Source organism: Mastacembelus armatus, chromosome 11, assembly GCF_900324485.2.
Source record: "Mastacembelus armatus chromosome 11, fMasArm1.2, whole genome shotgun sequence".
In the NCBI taxonomy this organism is placed as follows: Eukaryota; Metazoa; Chordata; class Actinopteri; order Synbranchiformes; family Mastacembelidae; genus Mastacembelus; species Mastacembelus armatus.
This window is the reverse complement of record NC_046643.1, coordinates 10,014,009-10,038,055: the sequence shown is the minus strand read 5'-3', so window position 1 is coordinate 10,038,055 and position 24,047 is coordinate 10,014,009. Positions and strand designations below refer to the sequence as shown.

Below are 24,047 nucleotides of genomic sequence, written 5' to 3'. Positions count from 1 at the left end.
TTTCACAATAATGGCACTACTAATAGCATATTAGACTCATAACACAGTGAAATAATTGATGTTGCTGTTGAACCTCAAAATAAAGTTTTTATTCATGAAATTCTGTGTGCATTTAGCTTCTTTTTGCTTCTCAGCCCTGTGATGTTCAGCATTGGCACAAATACAGCAACTGCAAAACAACAAAGCAGTCAGGAGTGCAGCATCACAGGACACACCTAGCATGTACTTAGGAATTGGCAAGAATAAAATATTAATGATAAACAAAAATATCATCTTTTTTAAAACATTTAAACATTAGATATACATTATGTACAGAGTTCCAGAGCTTTAAGCACAGAGGCTTCTTTGACATTTTGACCACCATCATGGCGCATACGATCAGGTTTGTGTTATTGGTTGATGTGTGCATTTGTGTGTGTGTGTGTGTGTGTCATTTGCTTCAGGGTACCACATCAGTGCTCCCCTTCGTAACTGTGACCAACATACAGAACAGTACCTTTTGGTATAGGTGAGGTTATTAAGGAACCATCTTCACCTTCATAACCATCATCATCATCAGGCCATCAAAACAGTCATTCACCTTCATATTGTGTCAGTCATATCTGGTGTCATCGTCACTGTCGCATTCTCACCTTTGTCACAGTTTTTTCTGTCTCCATACCAGGACAAGCCTCCATTACTGAGCGTGCTCACACAATTTAGCAGCTTTAGGAAGTGACACAGGTCAAAAGCAGCTCTTATCTCATGCTTTTAAAGTTCTCAAAAAGCAGCTTTAACAGCAAAGTAAAGTAAAATGAAGTGTCAGCCCTGTAGCTAATTCATCTGTGTCTGTCCTAACAAGCTTTATTTTTTTATATCAAAGACCATATTATTGTCCTGAGCCAAACAAACCAAGTCTCTGAGATTTATTCACTGGGATGTGGAGGGCAGACGGGATTCATTTTCCTTATTTAAACAAATCTCTGTTGCTCTTCTTTAGCAGCTATTCTCCTTATCCTCAGTGTTGCTCATGCGTATGTCTCTCCTGATTTTAGCGCCACCAGTTCAGAGTCCTCTGTGTGGCGCCCGTTCAAGTGTTCACTGTTACAGTCGTGGTGGTACATGAAGGCAGGCACCTCGCTGATGGAGGTGGCTGTGTACGACGTGGATCGCATTGAGCAATGGTCCTTTCGTCTCTGACCCCACTGGGTCTTATATTGCATCCACTGTCTCTTTAGTGCTGCCTGTACCTGGATATCACACACATACAAAAGAAAGTTTATTATAAGGGTTAAAATGTTTCAAATAGTCTTATCTTTAACTTTTATCAAAAGTGCACATCGAAACACTTCTCTAAATCCTTTTTGCTAATTTGTTTTGTTTTGTCAAAACAACATGATGCTAATTTGTTGACACGCGTCCAGATTTAAATGCAAATCCAAGTTTGTACAGTGCAGTGTGACTGGGACAGGGCTGTCTTGTGATATTAGGAATGGTCATTTTAACTGATGCAGCTATAATTGCTGCAGCATATGTGGAGCACTCAGATTTCAATTGCATTAGCAGACACCAGTTAGAAAACGTAAACACCAAAGTCACATTTATTGAAACGAGGTCAAGTTGTGCATATGGCCAGATCATCACATTATATAGAGGAAGATTTAATTTCTGTTCAGTCTTTTGTATAATATTGTCCTAATATTGTTCAGCCATTCAAATGTATCATTAAAATATTTATATTTTATCTTTAGCCTGTAGTTTGAGGAATGTGGTGAATAACCATATGAAGCTATTTGAAGCGATTCCCAGCAGGTACATTTGGGGAATTTTGAATCATTAGAACAGAATTTGTGCAAAACGATTACATGAATGTAACTTTTCTTGATGATGATTTTGCACATGCTGATTGAAATAACTCTCAGCAATAAAATCAAAGCATACACTACTGTTTGTCTTCATTGTTCTGCACACAATTATTGTGCAGCTCTTTCTGTGCATAAGTAGTTACATATGCAGCAGCAGACTGTCAAAATCATGTTTTGTTTTTCCACAGTCATTATTATTATCTTTCTGCAACTTGAAAGGTACAATTTATATTTTAATCGAATGTAGATTGTACTTTCATTTATTTTGGTGCTGAAGAAATAACCCTTCATAGTTCCTGTTTGACCATGATGGTGTCAGCACTTCTTGACTTATATACTGATACTTTGCTAAACCCCCTTGAAAAAAACTTTGCTAGGAATTTGCCATATAAATATCCCACCCAAGATGTGCAATCCTTGAGACAGTTTGTCTATTCTTTTAACAAGACAGTTAATGTGTTTGCCTTTGTTTATCTTCTTGTATGCTGCTCTACTTTCTGGATTGTAGTGAACTTCAAAATGACAACAAGAAACTCAGACTTTTCACCTCCAGGAGCCTGCATGCCTGGGAGACCTCAGTGCTCCAAATGTTCCACTTTACACCGATAAAGCGGAACAAATGGAAACACTTCCTCGTGGCTACTTGCAGCCCTTTCAAGATGTACTATATATATATAAGCAAATTTAAATCATTTATTGCACTGCAACATAGGAATAATCTGTTATTGTTTACAGCAGTATGTGCTGACTGATTGACTTAACAAGAACAAAAGTGTGAACCGGGTCTTTAAAAACAGAAGCCAGGATTACAATTCCTCTAGTGCAATGTTACTTATTTTATTCTAATAGTGAAGTGCACTCTAATACTACTGTACTCTATTGTACTGGTTGCTGAACACACAAGAATCTAATAATATACATTTTGACACTAATTGTTATAATGAGACAAAAGAGCAGTCCAGGGCTTACAGCCTCCATGTAGAACATCTTGCTTGATGTCTCAAATACAGCATGAAAGCTGTTTGTCTCGCTGACCTCACTTCACAATGGGGCCATTGAAGAAACAAGGCAGGTCTATGCAGTTTGGCCTTGAAATCCAAACCCATCCCCAGAAGCCCATGTCCTGATTAAGGGAGCTGAATTGGTCATTATGTGAGTGAAGCAAACAACCTCTCTCATCCCATCACGACTGTGTATCACCCAAAAATGGGGGCTCGTCCTGTAAACATATGTTCTACACATTGTTTATACGCTGCAAATTGTTTACATCGGGGCTGCTGTTGTGTTGCTCATGTATGAGCTGATACTTGACCTATTTTCCAGGCTGAATGTATAAAACACGGCTCCACACTAGGTTGCTGGTTCCTCTGTGCCAGACATTTCATGCTGAGTATTTAAATCTCCTGCTCTCTTGGTTCATGCATCTCCACCCTGTTTTCTTCTCATGTAGAGAAAAGCCTCACAACAATGTCACAGTCACTATGGACCGATCGGAATTTCACAGCACAGTTTTTTTCTTCTTTCAACACCAGAAATATTCCAAAAGCATATTACCTCACACACACACACACACACACACACACACACACACACAGAAACTGTTGCCTGCAATGGCCTGGCCTGTCTATGCTATTCAAACTGACTGCCCAGTCTGTGCTATTCAAACTGCCATGGAGTCTAACAACCTGCTAAAATGATCTAATTCTCAACCAAACATCACGTATTTATGTGTTGTTTTTTTTTTACTCAATAAGTCTCCACAACAACAATTAACCCCAGAGCTCTACTTTAATGCAAATCTGGCTCATTCGTTTAGAGAAGTGTCTGAACCAAGTTAAGGATGCTCACAGTCAGACAGCTGCAGACAGACTTAAAAAGGTTGACAGGAACACTGAAAGGAGAGTCAATTTCCATCTTGGTTTGGAAACCACACAGTGATTTATATACTCTGTCTTACTCTTCACCTGACATGACCCTTCAGCTTTTACTGCTGCAGCACAGAAGAGGCAAGCCACAGCATACTTTCTAACCTGTTACATTTGGACTAATGACACATTTAGCATCCTTGTGAAGTTAGAACTATTTAACTCAAGTATTTTATGGCATAAAAAACTCTGAGTCTGTGTTTGACATTCATGGGTCACTTCTTAAGATGCTATCAGGTACAAATGTACATTCTCAGAGATCCGACCTGTAAAACAAAATAGGAAAATGTTTTGCCTGAACGAGTCTGATGTCTTACAGTTAATGTCATAAGGAATGAGCAATTTATTGCTCCTTGAGTGAACAGCTCCCAGAGTAACGTACAGGTTGACCTTTTTAAAAGGCCAATTGCTCTATCTAAAAATAAAGTATTATTTTTTTCACACATGCCATCAGAAATGTTAAATTTTTCCAGGATGGAGTATTGTTAAAGGATCATTTTGATATTTTTGGGAATTGAGAGGATTATCACTCCTGTCCTTTAAATATAATGCTGGAGTCAGGAGACCATTAGCTTCGATTTGCATGAAGACTGGAAATAGAGGAAACCAGTTACCTTGGCTTTCTCAAAATGTAAGAAATGCAACAATGAGCACCCCTAAAGCAAAGTCTGGGTTTAAGTGTATATGACACAATGTGGCTGGAGTATAGGGATGCCAAACTAATGTGTGTAGATGTGCATGTGCAGTGCTTACCTCTCCGTTGAAGAAGCAGAATATTGTTGCCACCAGTAAACCCTTAAAAAGCAAAACAAACATAGTTGACTCGTTTCTTTGTTTTAAAATGGTGATTGATATTTGGGTAATTGAAATGTATGGCTTTCTAGCAGATGGATAGAACAACAACATCATAATTATATAAAGTGGTTCTTAAGAGAAAATGAGAGTATCTGATAAAGCAACATAATCCCTGTCTCCCTGTTGTTTAATTAAGAGAACAGGAACTTAAATAAAGTTAATCGAGTGACTAACTGCTTCTTTAAAGAGTAATTCAGCAGCTAATTACATCAATCAATCACAACAATCACAGGGCAGAGAACAAGGTTTTATGGGTGGAATCTCTGGACTGTGCCAAACATCTAAATCTTGAGTTTGACAGGATTCAAAGACAAATCTGACCTGAGTTCAGGATTTTTGCTTTGCTTGCAGCTATTTTTGCATACATGCTGTGGGTTTGGGCTTAAAATCAAAATTTTGCCATTCATATATTTCAAGGAACGTTGATAAATAAATTACAGTCCATACAAGTACTTGAATTTTCATTCAATATTGATTACCAGAAATATTGATTGCCAGAAAAGCAAATCTCTACAAATCTAGAGAGAGGCAGCAGTGAAGCATTGCTTTTCTATCCTGTGATAGCCACTGCTGTGTTACCTAACTGAGCCCCATATCTAGCACTTTAATAATTACTTAATCCCCCAGCAATCGTCTCAGTACCCACCTGGTAATGCATGAGTATGTGCATGATGTACTCGTAGACCTCCCCAGCCAGCCGGTTCTCTGGCCTCCAGGGAATAATGACAAACTGTATTCCCAGCAGGGGCACCAGGATAAGGGTGGCTCGCACTGCCTTCATGTACATGTTAGACTCTGCCCGGTGTGTGTCTCTTAACTTTGTCACCAACACTCTTATGATATTCAGTAGGAAGAAGAGGTTCACCTGCAGAAGGTTAAATAAAATGATAAGAAACAAAATATAAAGAAATAAATGAATGGCCATTTTTTCTGTTCTTTTGTGATTTATGAGCTAAAACATGTACCATAATTATACTTTTCCTTTTGAAATCCATATACTTCTATGGTTTATACTAAGACAACAGATTAACAGACTTACAAGAAGGGCTGCCACTATAGGACCATGAACTGCATAGAGCAGATGGGTTTCCACACTCATCCAACAGCTACAGAAGGAAAAACACAGTCAGTACTGTCTGATGCCCAAAATACACAAACACACACTTACAAAAACACATATGTGTATAGATATGTGCACGCTTACATTCTGCCACACACAGCTGAGCACATACATAAACATCTCCTGTTTATTTGCATGAGTTTTTGGAACATTACTCACTTGTCGTCGAAATACTTTTTCCTTGCCACGGCGTGGATGGATGCAGGCACAAGAGGAAAGCCTTGGACGGGAAAAAGACAGCGGCCGTATGAGGTCTTGAGTGACTTTGGTGAAATTCATTTGTCATTTATGGCACAGTAGATGTGTGGTTATCTTGGTTAGCTGTTTTGTTCATTTTATACTTTCTCTTCAAATATATAATATATATATATGTCCTGATAATGTCCTGATAATATAATTCCTATCTTAATTTTGTTGTTTCAATCCTACCACTACCACTGCATGGGTTATTTGCTTGTCTAATGTAAAACCCTCTTCACAGCAAAACCACTGGAGATGTGACTCTTTTTGTCTGGCTATAAGCCAAAGGGAGGGATCCCCCTTTTTGTCCCTTATTTTTTCACACTGATGGTGGCAACCCTAATCTCCATGTACAGTCTATTTTTAGATTCCAGTGAGGCTCTTCAGCATATCGGTCACAAATGGACCTGACAAACTGGCCGTCCTCCAACCACACACACACACTCATACATGGCAACCTCAGGCCTCAAGGTTATCCTCCCCTTTTTAATGATAACCATCTATTTAGTTACATTGCATACTTGTTTGACAGACTGCACCCATTATTCCTGTTTTGACCAAGGTGAAATACAGGAGAGGAGTGGCACTATGCAACAGAAGGTCTAATAAAGCTGTCAGGGTGTCCAGGTTGACATATTGTACAAAAACTGTGTGGTGATGAGTGAATGTCAGCTGCTAAAGTGAGTCCCAGCTTGTTGAATTGCTTGTCAGAAAGGCAGTGAGGACACATTTGAAGTTATACATCAGAACACCATTAAAAAACAAAGGGAGTGGTGTTTGACCAAATGCATATTTTATTAGTGACTCACCCCAGCCCAGGAGATAGTACCAGTGCAGATGCTGTTCCTCTGCAAACACAGCCACCACAATGAGCGTGTGAAGGTAGATGCCTTCACAGAGCATCCAGAAATAATTGCAGCCCAACATGTACATGTGAAAGAAGTGCAACACCTTACAGCCAATCTGCAGAGAGAGCCAAAACAAGAGTTCCTAAATAAAAAAAAAAAGATATAGCGATGATTCATTTTAAACACTTCTGACATCATCTCAGCAGGAGACTAGAAAAATCTCACAGGCTGCTTCAGTACAAAATCCCTCACTGACTTTATACTTTCCAGACTGAGTGTAAACTGAAATGGAAATGATGAAATGATTTTTCTTTGTATTTGGAGTGATTATATATTATGATCTGATTATTGTCTAGCTTTGCTCAAAAAGGTGAGAAAAGTTATGTATTAGTATGCTATTAACTTTAGGCCATTATACTATAAGTGTGTCCAGCACAGTGCAACAACATGATGCAACAATATATCTCATAATGTTATTCTGTTCCTTTGAGTGGGTCATTATTCTTGAAAGAGACTTTGAAGACATATTATTATTATCTCTAATCGTCAGTCCACTAATCCTGTAATTACTAAGAAGCTTATGGATATTCCATAAACTGTAATTCCTCTGGTGACTGCCAAATACCAGGCCCAGTGAACCTTTTCTATTAAAAATGTATCTAACTTTTGTCTTTCACAAAATTTTGTAGTCAAATCCAATTTATTTATGTGCCTTGCTAGTGTTTTAGGGACTAACTCTTGCATTTCCTATGCAAAACCCATCAGCTGGGTGGCTCCCGCTTGCTTGTCTCAACACAGCTGGCTTTTTCTTCCTTTGTGCCCAATTTTGGTGGATGTGGCTCAGACAGTCTTCTAGAAATGTATGTGTAGTGTCACAAATTGTGACAGTGCAATGTCCATTTTTATGCTGACAATGCCATCTGTTATCTTTTGTGTCTGTGCCAAGTCTTTCTTCAAGTTACAGGCTGCTTTCGATCACTTCCCGACTTTTTATTAATTTAAAACTTGCTGTGACCTCAAAAAAGTTTGTTTACATGTTTGTTTGTAGTGTTGAAGCTGCATTAATAGTTACAAATGCTTAAATGTTGAAGAGGCACTGCATTAATAATATACTGTGTAGTAATTCTGTGTAGTATTTGTCTAGGTAAAGATAATGGTTTGTTTAGTAACTGAAAGGTCCTCCAGTATCAGCGGTCATTGAAGCTGTAATGCGCTTCTTCTTTATTGTGTATTGACCAATTAGTGATGCCAATTAGTTTTGCTGTGACCTACCAGGTAGCTCTGTGGGCGGGACTAAACGAGAGAGCGGAAGAATAAACGGAAGAGAAAAGCTGCGGGTTAAAGTCTGGTAAAGTGCGTGAAATTACCATTTGTTCTTTAGCGCAAATGCTCTAATACTTATACATTTATGTTCCCCTGTGAAAAAGAGGGTGAGGCGCATTAAGAGCTGTTTTCCCGTCAGTAAATCTCCTCATTTGGCTCTAGTTTAGCTACCTTCCGGCTAGCAGGGCCACCGGGATAGCGTGGCGAGAAGACACTATTTGTGAAAAACCTCATTTCTACCAAGGGTCAGAGTGAGTATGGTCATTATGTTTGAAGCTGTAAATTTAGCAACATTAGTAGTTTAGAAGACAGGCGGCTCTTGATGTTTATGTATTTTGTATTGTGCTTCAGGTTGTTTCAGGTGAGCTGCATGACTTAACCTCAGGATTGTGCACCACACAGACGGGGCAGCACTGGATGTGGCACAAACCATGAACCGGGTTTACTACAGACTGTGAGTAAAAACGAAGTTATGATAAAGAGCCAGGACTGCACGTGGCCCATTTCTAAGAGCAGGTCAAGTCAGTCCCTGAGTTGCTGTGATGAGGCAGGTGTTGATCCACTGCAGGGTTGTGTTTTATCAGACCCATCTGATGCTTATTCAGGCAATAAACTGGAAATGTGGGCTATAATTAGTGTCTGTCTGTGTGGTGATTGTTTTGCATGACCCTGTGTCAATGGAGTGCACATGTGGCCATGTTATGATTTCACTATAGCATACACAGACATGTCAGTATGTAGACAGACAGGTCACATACTTTACATGCTAGTTACCAACCGTGTTCTGTTTTACATATCAAGCTGCTGTAGATCATGTGAATGTTACACATGTTTTTGCCCTCCTCTCTGGGCTGACATGAGCTTTGGGGGTTCACTCCCCCACATCGCTGGCAGGGCACACTAGACTCTATCACCAGACCAGAGAGAAAAAAGAGGGCTTTTTTTTTTTTTTTTTTTTTCCTGTGAGAGCAAATCTCCACCACAGGCCACTATTCCTAAATCACCAGCTTAGAAAACAGGCTTGTAAGTCTCATTTTGGCAGCAGTAAATTTCAAGAACTTTCCTAACAGACACACACAAATCCAAACCAATGGTGCTTGTGATTTCTTTTTCTGCTTCCTCTTGAAAAACAAGGACAAGGTGACCAGTTTTGTTTTGACATGTTGCAGTGAGTTGTAAGGCAGAATCAGCACAAACCTTTCTGACAAATGGCGGTGAGGAGTGCTTTGAAAGGGAGCTATTGCACAGATACATGCATACTTTTCCCTTACAGTTATGTTGATATCTGTCATTCCTGCCTGCTTCTTGGATATGTTTGGAGACAGGATATGAATAAAGACAGCTGTCAGAATGAGCCAGACAGATGTGCAGAATACGTGAAAAGGAACAGCAGCAGGATTCAAGATCAAACCCAGCTCTTGCCTCTGCTGTCTCCTGGATGTTTCTAGTACTTTGCTGGCTCAGCTATGCTCCAACTGAAAGCAGGGTGATGCTGAAGTGTGAGCCAACTTCTACAATCTTCTCTGTTGATGTTTTATTGCACTTTGATCATCTAAGGTTCTTCCCTCCAGTTTTTAGCAGATGATTGTTTTTGATTTTTATAATTTTAGTTTGTTCAAGCAGGCAATGACATAAATTTTATTGTGTTATTTGGACTTAAAAAGCCTGAATGTTTAATTTTATTTAGGTTTACATAAAAGCAAAGAAACTAAGCTAGATCCTTTTATGGAACTGGAAAAAACTGTCTAAGAAAGAGCAAAGCAAACAGTTTTAAAATTTTGATTTACATAAAGGAGGGATTCTTGAAAAGTAACATGAATTTATGTTCAGTCCTGATAACGAGGCATTCCTACAAGTCAGATTTATCATCACTACCTAAGCAGGCCTCAGGGATTCAAAGAAATCATATAAGGCTTTCACTGTGTCTCCAAAACCTTGACAGGAGAATGTGAAAGACCGCATAAAAACATCTGACTGTGTAACACTGCCAAGATATGGCACAGTGAGATAAAATACTAATTAGGATATACTTAAAAGTCAGTTTGACAAACTTGTAAATATTTAAAATGTAGTGTACTCTATTTAAATTTACTTTCCTTGCATGTTGAATGAATTTTAAAACCTTCATCCAATTTCTTTCTTCTTTGCATTTTTATGTGGTTCAGCATAAGTTGAGAATACATTTGTATCTCATTTCAATACAGTAGAATCCTCTCCCACATACTAGATTCTGCCAAACAATGCTAGCATGTGGCTCTAGGGCTGGCAGTGCTGGTCAGCCCACCATTTTGGTCCAGACAGAAATTTCTTCATATTGGGCTAGAAAATTTGGTAGTGAGCTGTAATGCTGTAGACTTTTTAATGCAGATATGCTGTTTTAGTTTCCATCGCTGCTGGTTGTTCAGCCACGGGGACAGAGGCCATACTCACTGGGTTTCGGCCCACCACTGCAGGGTTATTGACCACCGCTACGAGGTGGATGATGGTGAGGGCAGAGTTGAGCACATAGGAGCAGAAGAGGTTCTTGTGGAGGGTGATCCTTTGGCAGCTCAGACTCCTGTGTGACCAGAGATGCCATGAATGATTTTATACCATGGTGACATGCCAAGACATGATGTGATAGATACAAATATCATCGAATAAAAACTTTTCGGATACAAAACACTTAAACACACTTAACCTAACATTAAAAAAGACAAAATCTTGCTACATGATGAAGTAAATAAAAACACGACTGAAATGACTCATGGGTTAATTGTTTAATACAGTTGTTAGATGATGCTAAAGTCTATAAATAACTAACTAGAATCTTTTATCTCACACTGATTTTTGTGGCTGGTGTGAAATTGCTCCAGTCACAGCCTCTAAATGTTGTATTGTACATGCTAGAAGTGCTGTTAAATAATGGATCCCAAGGGTGCGTCCTCATTACCGTGGCTGGCCACTCAAAATTAATAGCATAATGAAATGCTTGACAGGAAAAGTGAAAACAACTATTAGAATCAAAATCATTTGAAGTCATTCATGTCCAGTGGCTTTGTTATTGGTAAATGTTAAATAATGGTTTAATAACAGGGCAGCAATCAGACTGCAGCTCACAGCGTTTAAGACTCCAAATGTACTTTAAAGCATTTAGCCTCCACTCTACCCTCCTATAAATATATCCTTTAGAGTTCTGTTTTTTTTTTTTTTACTGCTCATGGCCAGTTTTATCCTTGTTGAGTCATAAACCCCTCTAAGATCCATGAAAAACAGGAAAAGTGCTAAATTTCCTCAAGCAAAATGACATGTACAACTTCACATTTTCACTGGCTCATTTAGAGGTCATGGCTACCTCCAACAGCAAAACAGTCTCAGCTGTAAAAGGAGATGCAAGAGCTGCTGAACCCTTATAGACCACAGACACAGTCAAAACATAGACTGAATCTGTATGGCAACGTTGTTTGGCCTGTCACAGGTCCTAATGTCTTTGGATCGGCTGCTAAAATGATTCCTGTTTTTCCATGGCAAGATGGAACATTTTTATCTGGGAATCCTGATAGTGTTGTCGAGTTGTAAATAACAGAGCGGTGCAGCTGTACACCATCACATACCACAGTAAGCTTCACATCTGGATCTTATAATCAACATTAAGCTTCCAGTATTTTTGGTGTGTTGGCTCTAAATACTCTAAGTTATGGTTAAAAAGAAAGAAACAAAAGATTCTTAAAGCCAGTAATTTTGCTACTTTATTAGACTCTTGATTATTTTAGGACTTTGATCTTATTGAATTCTGAATGTCCTGCTGAATTGCTCTGTGGCTTAAGAGTCTGGCTTTCAGCAGGTCATGGGATTTTGAGATAAAGCACCTGCCCAAAACAGCGCCGGTAGATTTATGAGTGTGTATAAAACTTTGCAGCACACTGAGGGTCTCTTACGAGATCTGTTCTGGATAACAGCTGCGTTTAGGAGGTCAGCACCTTAAACACATCAAATTTTACAACTGCTGCATTCAAGAGATACAGGGCCAACCAAGTAACGACTCCAAATATTGTTATAAACCTTATTGTGACATGAAAAATAATGATGATGAAGTTCCTTCCCAGAGATAAACTCTAAGTGAGAAAGTTTTAATGTGCATATTTTTGCACATGGGCTGATAATTTATTCTCCAGCCTCACTGTTCCCAGATTTCACAGACATTAACAAAATATTTTACCTAACTTATTTAGATCTCTCAACAGTATCTGAATTAACTGTGCACCTTTGCCCCTGGAATTAAGCATACTTTGGGATGAACAGCCGTAATGAGCAGTGCGTTCAGGGGCACACATTTCTAATACAAACAAAGCACCACAACAATGGACATCACAGCATCTCCAATTTTGAATCCTAAATATCCATGAAATAACTGATCTGCACAAGAAAACCAAGTTGGAATAACTTTAAAATGTCATTAAAATGTGACCAGCTTTCATTAACTGAATACTTGTCTTTGTGGCCCTGGACCAAGTGTTTAAAACTGTTAAATTTATTTTCCTGGTAAAGAGAGAAGAAGAATGAAAATTTTTGCTGACTGCATGGAAGACTGAGACCAAAATACTGCTCATGATGACTAATGGAGTGGCTGGAGGAGAATGTAGCGAAAGCCCAGCACCATCTGTGTCCCTGTCAGATAAACTGATGATAGTGAACATGGCTGATCCTTTAAGGTCAAAACCATCTTTGATTAATTGTCTTCACATTATGACAAACTGTATCCACCATCCGCAACAATAACAATGCTGAGCATTCTCTAACAGTGTGATGTGCATCATATCAAACTAGTAAGACGGCTGCATAGTAAAAACCTTACATGAAGGACAAGAACATAACGCTGAATCATTACCTGAAGTAGAAGAAGATGGCCAGAGAGATGAGCAGGGAGGCTATAGATAAAGCATGACCCACGATTGCCATGTAAAACAGGATGTACGCTGACTGTAAAAATGTATTCAAAGATAGAGAGAGAAGAGGATGTGTAGTATTAATACAAGAAAAATGTTAATGTGAAAATGTACAAAAGAAAAGAAATTCAATTCAATCACAGTCATTTTTGTGGCTGCTTGATGACCGGACTTTGAGGAAAAATGTGACAGACACAGACAAGTAATTACATAGGTTGTTAAGTTCCACAGCTGTAGTTGAATTGTATAATTTAAACCATTTGTCTGAAGGTAAACATAAAAAATATGTCATTTATCACCACCCACTGAATTATCAGACTGCTTTTTGCAAAAAATTAAACTTGGGACTTAAAGATTGTTTCCATGACTCTCATCAAACCGGTAGCTGTTGTATTTGTGTAGTGCCACATTTTTAGTTTTAGGTCTGAATTTTGTAAGTTCATTTAAACAGTTGTCTGAGCTATATCAGAAAAACATAGAAAGTTTATTAAGACTCATTTCTCTTTGGGATCATACTCCTGATGCTGTTTATTCTGGGAGGCCGGGTCTGCAAAGATCAGGTTTCCGTGGCAACAGATGGATATTGGTTTTGATCGATCAGCACATTTTAGGTCTTTACGTCTGTTCATGGTTTGCCAGAATGGCTGTTCCAGCTGGATCTACAACTGGTACAGCAGCTGGATGTAGCAAAATGGAATTTCTCTTTTGGAGAGGTTGTGTTTACAGGTTACAGTTATTTGTAGTTGGCCGCGTCTCAGAGGGGACTGCAGAGCAGGGTTCTCTTTTTACTTTATCTGACTATTTATTGAGTTCTCAGTAAGACAGAGGGTACCTAGTCATCAGCATAAAAAACGAAATGGGTTGTGCTAAGAGAGCCAGAAAATGTATCAAAGATTACCTGCATATAAAAAAAAAAAACATTAACAAATCATCTATATGTGTCAGGTCTTCTTCATAGCAAACACATTACTAACCTGTATCATTTTAATTCTTGCTTCACAAGTAGAGTGCCAAGTTATTGCTTTGATAAATATAGAATAGAAAAAATAGGAGAGATGTAAAAAATTTTGACATTTGTAAAATTGTATTGTGGCGTGGACAACTTGGATTAAACTAATTGGAATATATTTAACAGAAGTCGCCTATAAACAAGTCATATGAGTAAATATATATATTTACTGGGAAAATACTGGTGTGAGCTCTGTGGTGTCCTGGTACACAGCATCCTGGTGCACTTCGTGACAAGACTACTAATATGTGATGGCGTCAACAATAGGCTTGTCAGTAAGGTCAATCCTCTGTTTACACCCGTGTTTTATAAACACTGCATAGCCTTAGAGACAGAGGGCTTGGTTTGATGATTTTGTTTTCCAGCACATTCAAAGCCAGTTTGATCTGACAGACAAACTCTGCTTTACTCACCCTTCCCATTTGTGAGATCAGAACGCTGTGCAATCAGTTGTTTCATTAAAATGATCAATAACCTCTAACCAAACTGCACTTTTAAAACTTCTCTTGGTGCACGGAAACACATGCATCAAATTAGTGAGTAGTATTAAAAGTTAGCTTTGCCATTAATTGAGACCTTTCCATGTGTAGTACTGTGTATAGAGGAGGATTGTATCCTGGCACTGAGTAAATCTTTAATACTAGCTACTTTATCTTTAGTCAGTTACTATACCTTCAGCTTTGCCTTAGTGTTTTCATTGCAGAGTGTGTAGTTGGACCAAGTCCTGTTGGTATCTGGGTGGCGAAACCACTGACCATCCTCTCCACAGTACTTAGTGGCCTTTTCTGCAAGTAACAAATAATAAATATTTGTAGCACATTTTACTAAAAAGTCAGTTCTTCACATCCATATATATTGGTTCCATTGGCCTTATTGAATGTTCACCCTTAACCAATTAATTATTTCAAAATGTAGTTGAATTTTATCATGAGGTCTCTATTTACCTGTGGGGTCAAAGTCAACAAAATAATTGGGACAGTTCTGAGAGGTGTATGTTCCCGCTGGTGTATCGTCCCAGCAGAGCCAGCCATCCCAATTGCGACTGCAGTACAACCCTGCAACACCAAAAGGGACAGTGTTTACTTTGACAGAGGAGACGTACAAAAACAGAAAGACACAATGAGCTTTGCTAAGTCAGTACCTGATATGTTATAAGGTGGATCTCGATTCATTTTCTCGAAGCATTTGTACTGACTGTCAAGGATTTTCTTTCGGACGACTTCCTGCTCTTCTGGGTTAACCATGGGGCTGACAGTGGCCTCATCGACTGACTCTATCACACTATCCCCTGACAGCTGGGCTGCTGTCTTCATTTTAGTGACACACATCCACAAACATACACATTACTAATCAGGATAGCAGTGAAGCTATGAAAAAAACATGACACAGTTATTGTACTGATAACCCTAGTTTCCAAGAACCCCCATGCATGATTTTTTGATGAATAGTTATTATATAGGATACACCACATTACCCTCAACGTCTCTGTAGGGTTGATAGCACAGAGTGTATAATTGCTCCAAGTCTTGTTGCTCTCAGGATGGCGATACCACTGCCCATCTTCTCCACAGTACTTAGTTGCCTTTTCTATAAAAAGAACATTTTGTGAAAAATATATTGTATGTAATACATTTTTATGACTATGTACAGTGTCCATAAACCTTTGTCTCATCAGATTTGCTCAATAAAATATCCTTAAAATACTATTTTATAGTTTAGCTTCTTTTAGAGTCAACAGAAGAGCTAAAATTAAGTTCACTGTGAAAAAAGTTAAAAAGCAATCTGTAGTACTTTAAAACACCAAAACTCTTGAGTCTCATGGCGCACCTGTGGGTTCCAAGTCAGAAAAATAATCAGGGCAGTTTTGGGAGGCATAGGTTCCCGCTGGAGTATCATCCCAGCACAGCCAGCCATCCCAGGTACGACTGCAGTACAGGCCTGCATCATCAATAAAGCCACAGAATGATAATTGCAAATATTTGTAGGTACCTAAGTGTATCTAACTCCCTTCATCATGTAGACATTTAAAAATATATACTGTCAATAATGTTAAGCTGAATTTAGACTTCTATGTCACTGCACCTATGGGAACATGTACATATGTCGTTTGGAGACGGGTGCATGTTGCATTTAGACTTGTATGAACATGATCATTTTGGCTAGAGAGCAATCAAACAACAAAGAAGAGAATTTAAAATAGAGAAGGAAATGAAAATCAACAGCGATGATGGTTTCTTTTTAAAAACAAGTGGCAAAACCAGCGGAATAAGGGAGGAGGAATAAATATTTATATTTCCTCACGGTGTCACTGCATTCTCTTCTTTAGCTGCTCTATCTGGTCATATGAATGTGCTAACTGTCTTCTGCCACCTCCCAAAAAGACGTTGGATAAACCAAGGGCACTCAGGTCTGCGCTATGGTAGTTAAGGTTTGGGAGGTGTGAGCTTCAGGCTGTCTGAAACCATCAGCGACCTATGCTCACCCATAAACCCCTTTGTTGCATAGGTACACGTTGACATCTACGTGCAGTGGCAGACAAGTCTAAATTAGCGTTTATAGTGAAAACAGTTTCAGTAAACAATATTAGTACCTGATTCATTAAAAGGGGGGTCACAAGTTATTTTCAAGAGGCATTTATGTTCATTCTCAAGCATTTTCAGTTTCTGTGGAAAGAAGAAATCAGATGTTTGTACAGACCAAATGTGTGGCCCAACTTCTCACTTCCTAAAGCAAAGAAAACCAAACCACGAGACTGAGCTCTGCAGTGGAGAATTAATGTTTTTCATTGCATCTCCATGTGCCTCAGTCAGAGTGCTAACTTACAGTAAGTAATGATGGATAATTTATTACAGCAACAGTACCTTACCCTCTGTCTCTTCTCATGGGTGGTTACACAGAGCGTGTAGTTGGTCCATGTAAGATTGGACTCTGGATGGTGAAACCACTGTCCATCCTTTCCGCAGTACTTAGTTGCTTTTTCTGAGAAGAACAATTATGTGATTGATTTTAAGCACAAATGCAATCAACAGAGGATTAGACCAGTAGTCTTGTGACTCACCTGTGGAGTCCAAGTGGGAAAAGTAATCAGGGCAGTTTTGGGTGGCGTAGGTTCCTGCTGGAGTATCATCCCAGCACAACCATCCATCCCAGGTACGACTGCAGTACAGACCTATAGCACCAATGTATATATGGAAACCCAGGAAATGTTTAGGAACCTCTTGCTCATTAGTTAGTTTCACATGAAAGTTAAATAGTGAGTTATCAGTACCTGTGTTATCAGAAGGTGGATCTTGCTTCATTTTCTCTAGGCATTTCTTTTCATTTTCAAAGATATTTCTTTCCACAACCCCTGTAGCACCCCTTAAATAATTGTGGAATTCCTTTTAAGAGACAAGCACAAACACTTAAAATTAGTGTAGAGAGCAGCTGACTAGCTTTATCCCATTCTTTCTTTACTTACAGGGAAAGCAATATCCAAATACCATACCTCGGTTTTGTCTGTTGAAAGTGATTTACAGGTGGACTCAGTCTGGACCCAGTTGCCCAATGTGTCACAAAATTTGGTCACTTTTTCTGTAGGAGAAAAATAACAGTGTAACACAATCAGTCAGTGGTTTCCTGAAATCTTTAAATACTATATCAAATTACTTTGACAATTCATTGCTTCTGTTTAATACCTAGTTGGTGATTTTGTAGTTTTTGTATGTTTGGTTTTCACTACTAGTGTGTTAGCAGCATCCAAACACATTAGTCTGGGCCAAAATCTGGTCATTACACAATTGCAGAACTATGATTGATTTAATTTGATACATAACACCAAATGCTATGTCAAACAGCAAAGTCCGTCTTCGGAAAAATGTGTGGCCTAAAACCAAACGTACAGTGCTGCAGATCCACAACTGTGCTGAGAGTCATATTATATTGTTCAGCAACCATAGCTTGCCAGACGAGGCTTCTCCAGCAGCACGTCAAGTGTTCACTAACCACTTCCAACTGTACACCTCCCCCAAAGTCTCATATCAGGAGCTTTAGATCTCATATTAAGGAGCCATAAGGGGACTCTTAACATCATAGGCATTTTGGGAAGATCCTTTCTGAGCCTTCTCTCACAAAAACACCTTCTCTTTTCTCTCATTCATATGCTCTCTCCTCATCAATCTCTCAGATTCAGACTTCCCTGTCTTTTTGTATAATCCCTTTTTGCTTCATTTTTTCCCTTTATACCCTTTATTCTCTCTGTCCTCTCTCCCATTGGGTCCCCTCTTTCCATCATTGTGTATCTGGTAAATCAAAGATAGTTTGACACTGGATCATTTCACCTAGACACTATTGAGCCTTGCTTTCCTCATAAAATTGTACACACCATTATACCACCAGCCAAACATCAATTTTATTTAGGCTTTTATTCTATGTGATTGATAAAACACAATAGATGATTTATAGTGCAGTTTTTATACCAGCTCTACTTTGTGCTCATCATCCTTCACTGATTTGAGTCCACAGCCCTGCAAATCTTTACATAAAGGGACAGCAGTGGTTTTGAGCTTATTGCTAAAATTAGCTTGAAAACATCCTCACAAAGATGCTGATTTTTAGCAGGTTTAATGTGCCGTGTTCTGCATGTTAGTTTGTGTTAGCATGCTTAAACATGAAGTACAGATAAGGCTAAGCAGACTGTCACTGACTTTGCAGATTATTTTGTCATAAATCAAAGTATTGGGCAAATTAAACTTGACCTGACAATGGCAATGAAAAGTCAAGGAATGAGTAAGGAATTTTTCTCCTGATAGAAAGTATCAAATTTATTTAAATGAGTGTATTACAAGTCATTAGGCTGTATCCTCTGGGATCCATACATTTCTGTACAAAATTTGGTGCTCAGCAAACCAATACAGTGGGTACGGAAAGTATTCAGACCCCTTTAAATTTTTCACTCTTTGTGTCATTGCAGCCATTTGCCAAAATCAAAAAAGTTCATTTTATTTCTCATTAATGTACACTCAGCACCCCATCTTGACAGAAAAAAACAGAAATGTAGAAATTTTTGCAAATTTTTAAAAAAAGAAAAACTGAAATATCACATGGTCATAAGTATTCAGACCCTTTGCAGTGACACTCATATTTAACTCACATGCTGTCCATTTGTTCTGATCCTCCTTGAGATGGTTCTGCTCCTTCATTGGAGTCCAGCTGTGTTTAATTAAACTGATTGGACTTGATTAGGAAAGGCACACACCTGTCTATATAAGACCTTACAGCTCACAGTGCATGTCAGAGCAAATGAGAATCATGAGGTCGAAGGAACTGCCCAAGGAGCTCAGAGACAGAATTGTGGCAAGGCACAGATCTGGCCAAGGTTACAAAAGAATTTCTGCAGTACTCAAGGTTCCTAAGAGCACAGTGGCCTCCATAATCCTCAAATGGAAAAAGTTTGAGATGACCAGAACTCTTCCTAGACCTGGCCGTCCAGCCAAACTGAGCAATTGTGGGAGAAGAGCCTTGGTGAGAGAGGTAGAGAAGAACCCAAAGATCACTGTGGCTGAGCTCCAGAGATGCAGTAGGGAGATGGGAGAAAGTTCCACAAAGTCAACTATCACTGCAGCCCTCCACCAGTCGGGGCTTTATGGCAGAGTGGCCCGACGGAAGCCTCTCCTCAGTGCAAGACACATGAAAGCCCGCATAGAGTTTGCCAAAAACACATGAAGGACTCGCAGACTATGAGAAATAAGATTCTCTGGTCTGATGAGACCAAGATTGAACTTTTTGGCGTTAATTCTAAGCGGTATGTGTGGAGAAAACCAGGCACTGCTCATCACCTGCCCAATACAATCCCTACAGTGAAACATGGTGGTGGGAGCATCATGTTGTGGGGGTGTTTTTCAGCTGCAGGGACAGGACGACTGGTTGCAATTGAAGGAAAGATGAATGCGGCCAAGTACAGAGATATCCTGGAAGAAAACCTCTTCCAGAGTGCTCAGGACCTCAGACTGGGCCGAAGGTTCGCCTTTCAACAGGACAATGACCCTAAGCACACAGCTAAAATAACAAAGGATTGGCTTCGGAACAACTCTGTGACCGTTCTTGACTGGTCCAGCCAGAGCCCTGACCTAAACCCAGTTGAGTATCTCTGGAGAGACCTGAAAATGGCTGTCCACCAACGTTCACCATCCAACCTGACAGAACTGGAGAGGATCTGCAAGGAAGAATGGCAGAGGATCCCCAAATCCAGGTGCGGTTTTTCTTTTTTAATAAATTTGCAAAAATTTCTACATTTCAGTTTTTTTCTGTCAAGATGGGGTGCTGAGTGTACATTAATGAGAAATAAAATGAACTTTTTTGATTTTGGCAAATGGCTGCAATGACACAAAGAGTGAAAAATTTAAAGGGGTCTGAATACTTTCCGTACCCACTGTAGATATTGAGATAATTCACTGAATAAGGGAGAAATTTGAACTTCTAGTGATGACCAGTAGGTGTTGAAATGTCAGCCAGGGCCAAGGCGGTGGTCTGGCTAACTGAGAGACCATTATTGTCACCCCTAGAGCTGCTAGTGTGGCTAATAAAAATTGCACACACCATTTCAGTGTTTTGCCGCAATTCATTTACAAATCTGATATTGTGTATTATTGTTAGTACAATATCTTTAGCTTTTGAATTATGGGTTTGTTATGAGGCTCAGAGCCTGGCTTAATAATGAACCAGCAGCTCTCTTCTGGCCGTCTCATGGAACTATATGGTAGGAAACAAATACAAATATGTAAATTAAATGAAGTCCTTCCAGCTTCTGTCCTACCTTTTTTAAATCTTATAATCAGCTCTAAAACCATTGGCTTTCATTGCACACACAGAAGATTGGATCATTACCCTGTGCTGCTTACTGACCTGGAATTAAAAAGTTATGCAGAAAACTCTTCCAAACTCCCACCACTCTTGATTCAGTGAACTTGGTTGTTATGGACTAGTGTGAGTGAGTGCAAAGACTTTCTTACCAGATGGGTCCAGGTCAGAATGATCTGGACAGTTTTGTGTTACAGATGTCCCAGCTGGTGTCTCATCCCAGCATAACATGCCATCCCACATATGCCTGCAGAACGTACCTTAAGAGAGGAAAAGAGGAAAGAAAATGCCTTTGGGCTAATTACCAGAACATGTTTTCAGTGTCTAATGTTGAGTAAGACTACTGTAATTGCTCTACAGCCTAGAAAACCCACAGGTTCTACTCCGAAATCAAAGGCAGCATAAAGCAGAAGGATGCATGGTAGCTGGACAAACTGGTGCAAAAAGGTGGTTAAGTGACTGGAATGAGGCTTAGACTCACTGGAGGTTGTGGTGGAGATATGCACACAGAAAACAGTAGAGGCCATCCTCAAATACACTGACCACCCCCCTCACTACATCCTGATAGACCAGAGAAGCAGCTGTAGTGGACAACTTAGCTCACTGTGCTGCAGGACTGAACGATACTGGACATCCTTCATCCTGACTGCCATCAGGCTCGACAACACCTTAGCTAACTGTAGATGACGTGATTACTGACTATTCTAACTACTGACAAGACTACTTGAATTTCCCCTTGGGGATAAATAAAGTTTATCTTATCTCATATCTTCTCTCTTATGATGTGCTCCCGGAGGTAATTGACTTGGCCTTAAAAAGTCTTTTAAAATGATTTGGGCCTCTCACCAGTTCTGTTTTCTTGGTGGTCTTTGTTGGACAGCTCAAGACATTTGTATTGACCCTGGCTGAGCGCCTGGCTCTGGCTCTGTCCGTCTATCATGCCTTTTTCAGGTCTGGGCAATGGCTCAGTGTCTGTCACCACCCTGCACTGTTGAGACAACACGGGAGAGAGGAGGTAAACATGGATTTTACATGTTGTGGTTGCTGCTCTCATCTAAATTCCCTTGAAAAAATTATGATAAAGCGTAAATGTTATCTTGGAAGATGATGCTGGCTAAATTTGTATCGTTTCACAGTTTCATCATGCTTAGATAAAAACATCCTTGTGTAAAATGAAAATTTAAATGGAAAAATGAAAATACAGAGTTTTTGAATCATCTTCAAAGCTGATCTAAAGAGGATTTCACTCTGCTTTGAAATTCCAGTCACTCTCCATTGATGTAACTCATTAAAGTGTGTTTGGGAGCTCATAAAGGAAGTTAAGATGTTGATGTTCTCTAAATGGCTCTTATCTCTGCTCTATTGTTTGAATTTGGAGGTAGCATTTAAAATGGAGACGCCTGCTGTGTGAAATGCTGATTTTGATAAGGCTGCTCACTGAAGGATGAAAAACCTATTTTACTTTGACTTATCTTACATTTTTTTTGGCTGAAAATAAAGCCTCTTGAGTACCAGACTCATGCACTTGCAATTTCTGAATTGTATTAGGAACTTTAATATTTGTCTTGGCGATTGTCTCCACATGCCGTATCACAATTGAGATGCAAACCATCGTACCTCTGGCTCCTTGTGGAGTGAAAATGCCAAATTATCATGCTTACCTGTCTGATAAAAGCTTGTAAAAGGAAAAGATAAAAGTTAAGGAAAACTGTGAGAATGCTGATGTCCCATGTAGCAGTTTAGCAGCCGTACATATGATGTCACTCCGGACATTGAAGTAAATGACGTCATACATACGACCACCAGGCCACCACCAATATCAACAGATGAGCTGAATGAGAAAAAGAAAAAAACCAAAAACTCTTCTCTTGTGTTAAGACTTCTTCTCAGTTATTACAAATTATGAATCCTCCTGAATCAACATGACCAGACCATAGTTCACACCTGTAGGCTTCTTAGGTTGTGCATCATCTGCATAAAAGAGTAGGGATATAGAAAGAAAGTGGGATGCATATGCACATTTATAATGAACAACCTGAGGTAATTATTCAGTATAATTATAGAGTGGAACGGATAAATGAAAATCAGAAATGAGATTTTATTTTGCTGACAAAAGAGAACTACTAGACCACAGCATATTACATATCTGCAGTATTTCATTAAAATGTAATGTTTAAATGTATTTGTAGAGCATACATAATGGATAAAATGAGAAACAAAGCTTCTGAAAATTCATCTTCGTGTTACTTCAATTTAAAAATGAGAGCTTACCACCAGGAGGACCCAAAGGATCCACAGGGCGCCCACTACCTTCATATCTCCCTCTCACAGGCAAAACTCTAGAGAGGAATAAGAGAATAACAATTTAAAGCGATCAGAAACAAGTTGTCTACCGTGAAAGTGATTGACTGCAAAAACATATGGCTGTTTCAAATCAGGATTATGGTCTCTTAGGAGAAAATAGCAATCATTAATTTGAAATGCAAAACACTGCAGCAAAAGCTCTGCAGTTTGTGACATTTTGCACTTTCTTCTGTGTGCCTGTGCCTGAGAGATAGAGAAGGTATGCCCATCAATATGTGAAACAATAGCATGAAAAAGGAACTTTGTACTGTGCAGGGAAGAGGAGGAAGAAAAAGCAGACAATAGAGACAGGAAAAAGACAGTCAGACAAAAATAGTTGATGGTCATTAATCATCTTGTGCTGAGCCTCCACTCCTGCAGGCTGGCAGGGCCAGATCTGCCATCTCAGTAACTGATTGCATGTGAGATTACAATTCACATTAGGTGTCTTTGCTTTGGTTTGCAAAGTCCCTGTTGGAAGTCCATCATGCACAGTTTGAACAGTTAGGACAACCTGCTGGTTGTATTTAATACCATTCAGTGGCTCAGGGGGCTGCAGATGCACATGCATGAGCAAATCCTATAAGTCACTGTGAAAGGTTAGCAGGATTGATAGTATTTGTTTTGGCTTTCGGGAGCACGCTGATGGTCAACTACTTAGCATTAGGATGACAAATTAACCTGAGCTGCGTTTGCCAGTATTTGAAGGTTATGAATACTGATATCTGACCAGGAATTTCCCATCCCTTGCTGTTTATTTTGTTTTAACAGATGAATT

The 24,047-nt window shown here is 39.2% G+C and overlaps 1 protein-coding gene across 1 annotated transcript; it reads right to left on the bottom strand.

Moving 5' to 3' along the window:
- On the bottom strand, positions 1 to 23,264 carry calcr (calcitonin receptor). The gene is made up of 21 exons (XM_026300336.1): positions 23,198 to 23,264; positions 21,773 to 21,914; positions 21,079 to 21,186; positions 17,577 to 17,662; positions 17,358 to 17,469; positions 17,148 to 17,258; positions 16,956 to 17,068; positions 16,680 to 16,752; positions 15,917 to 16,027; positions 15,564 to 15,676; positions 15,231 to 15,396; positions 15,034 to 15,144; positions 14,762 to 14,874; positions 13,023 to 13,114; positions 10,586 to 10,712; positions 6,794 to 6,947; positions 5,904 to 5,964; positions 5,664 to 5,730; positions 5,271 to 5,489; positions 4,523 to 4,564; positions 1 to 1,229 (listed from the first exon to the last, which is right to left on the bottom strand). The coding sequence occupies exons 1-21, from the start codon at positions 23,240 to 23,242 to the stop codon at positions 1,008 to 1,010; spliced, it is 2,388 nt and encodes a 795-aa protein (XP_026156121.1). The 5' UTR covers positions 23,243 to 23,264; the 3' UTR covers positions 1 to 1,007.
- Between the last annotated feature and the right edge of the window lie 783 nt (positions 23,265 to 24,047).

Bases quoted from the DNA above. Each gene is read 5' to 3' on its own strand.
- calcr (XM_026300336.1), bottom strand. From the start codon at position 23,242: ATGAAGGTAGTGGGCGCCCTGTGGATCCTTTGGGTCCTCCTGGTG. The intron at 17,259-17,357 runs GTACTGATAACT...TTGGTGCTATAG, and splicing joins TCCACCTTCTGATAACACAG to GTCTGTACTGCAGTCGTACC. The intron at 1,230-4,522 runs GTAAGCACTGCA...TGTGATATCCAG, and splicing joins TCTGCTTCTTCAACGGAGAG to GTACAGGCAGCACTAAAGAG.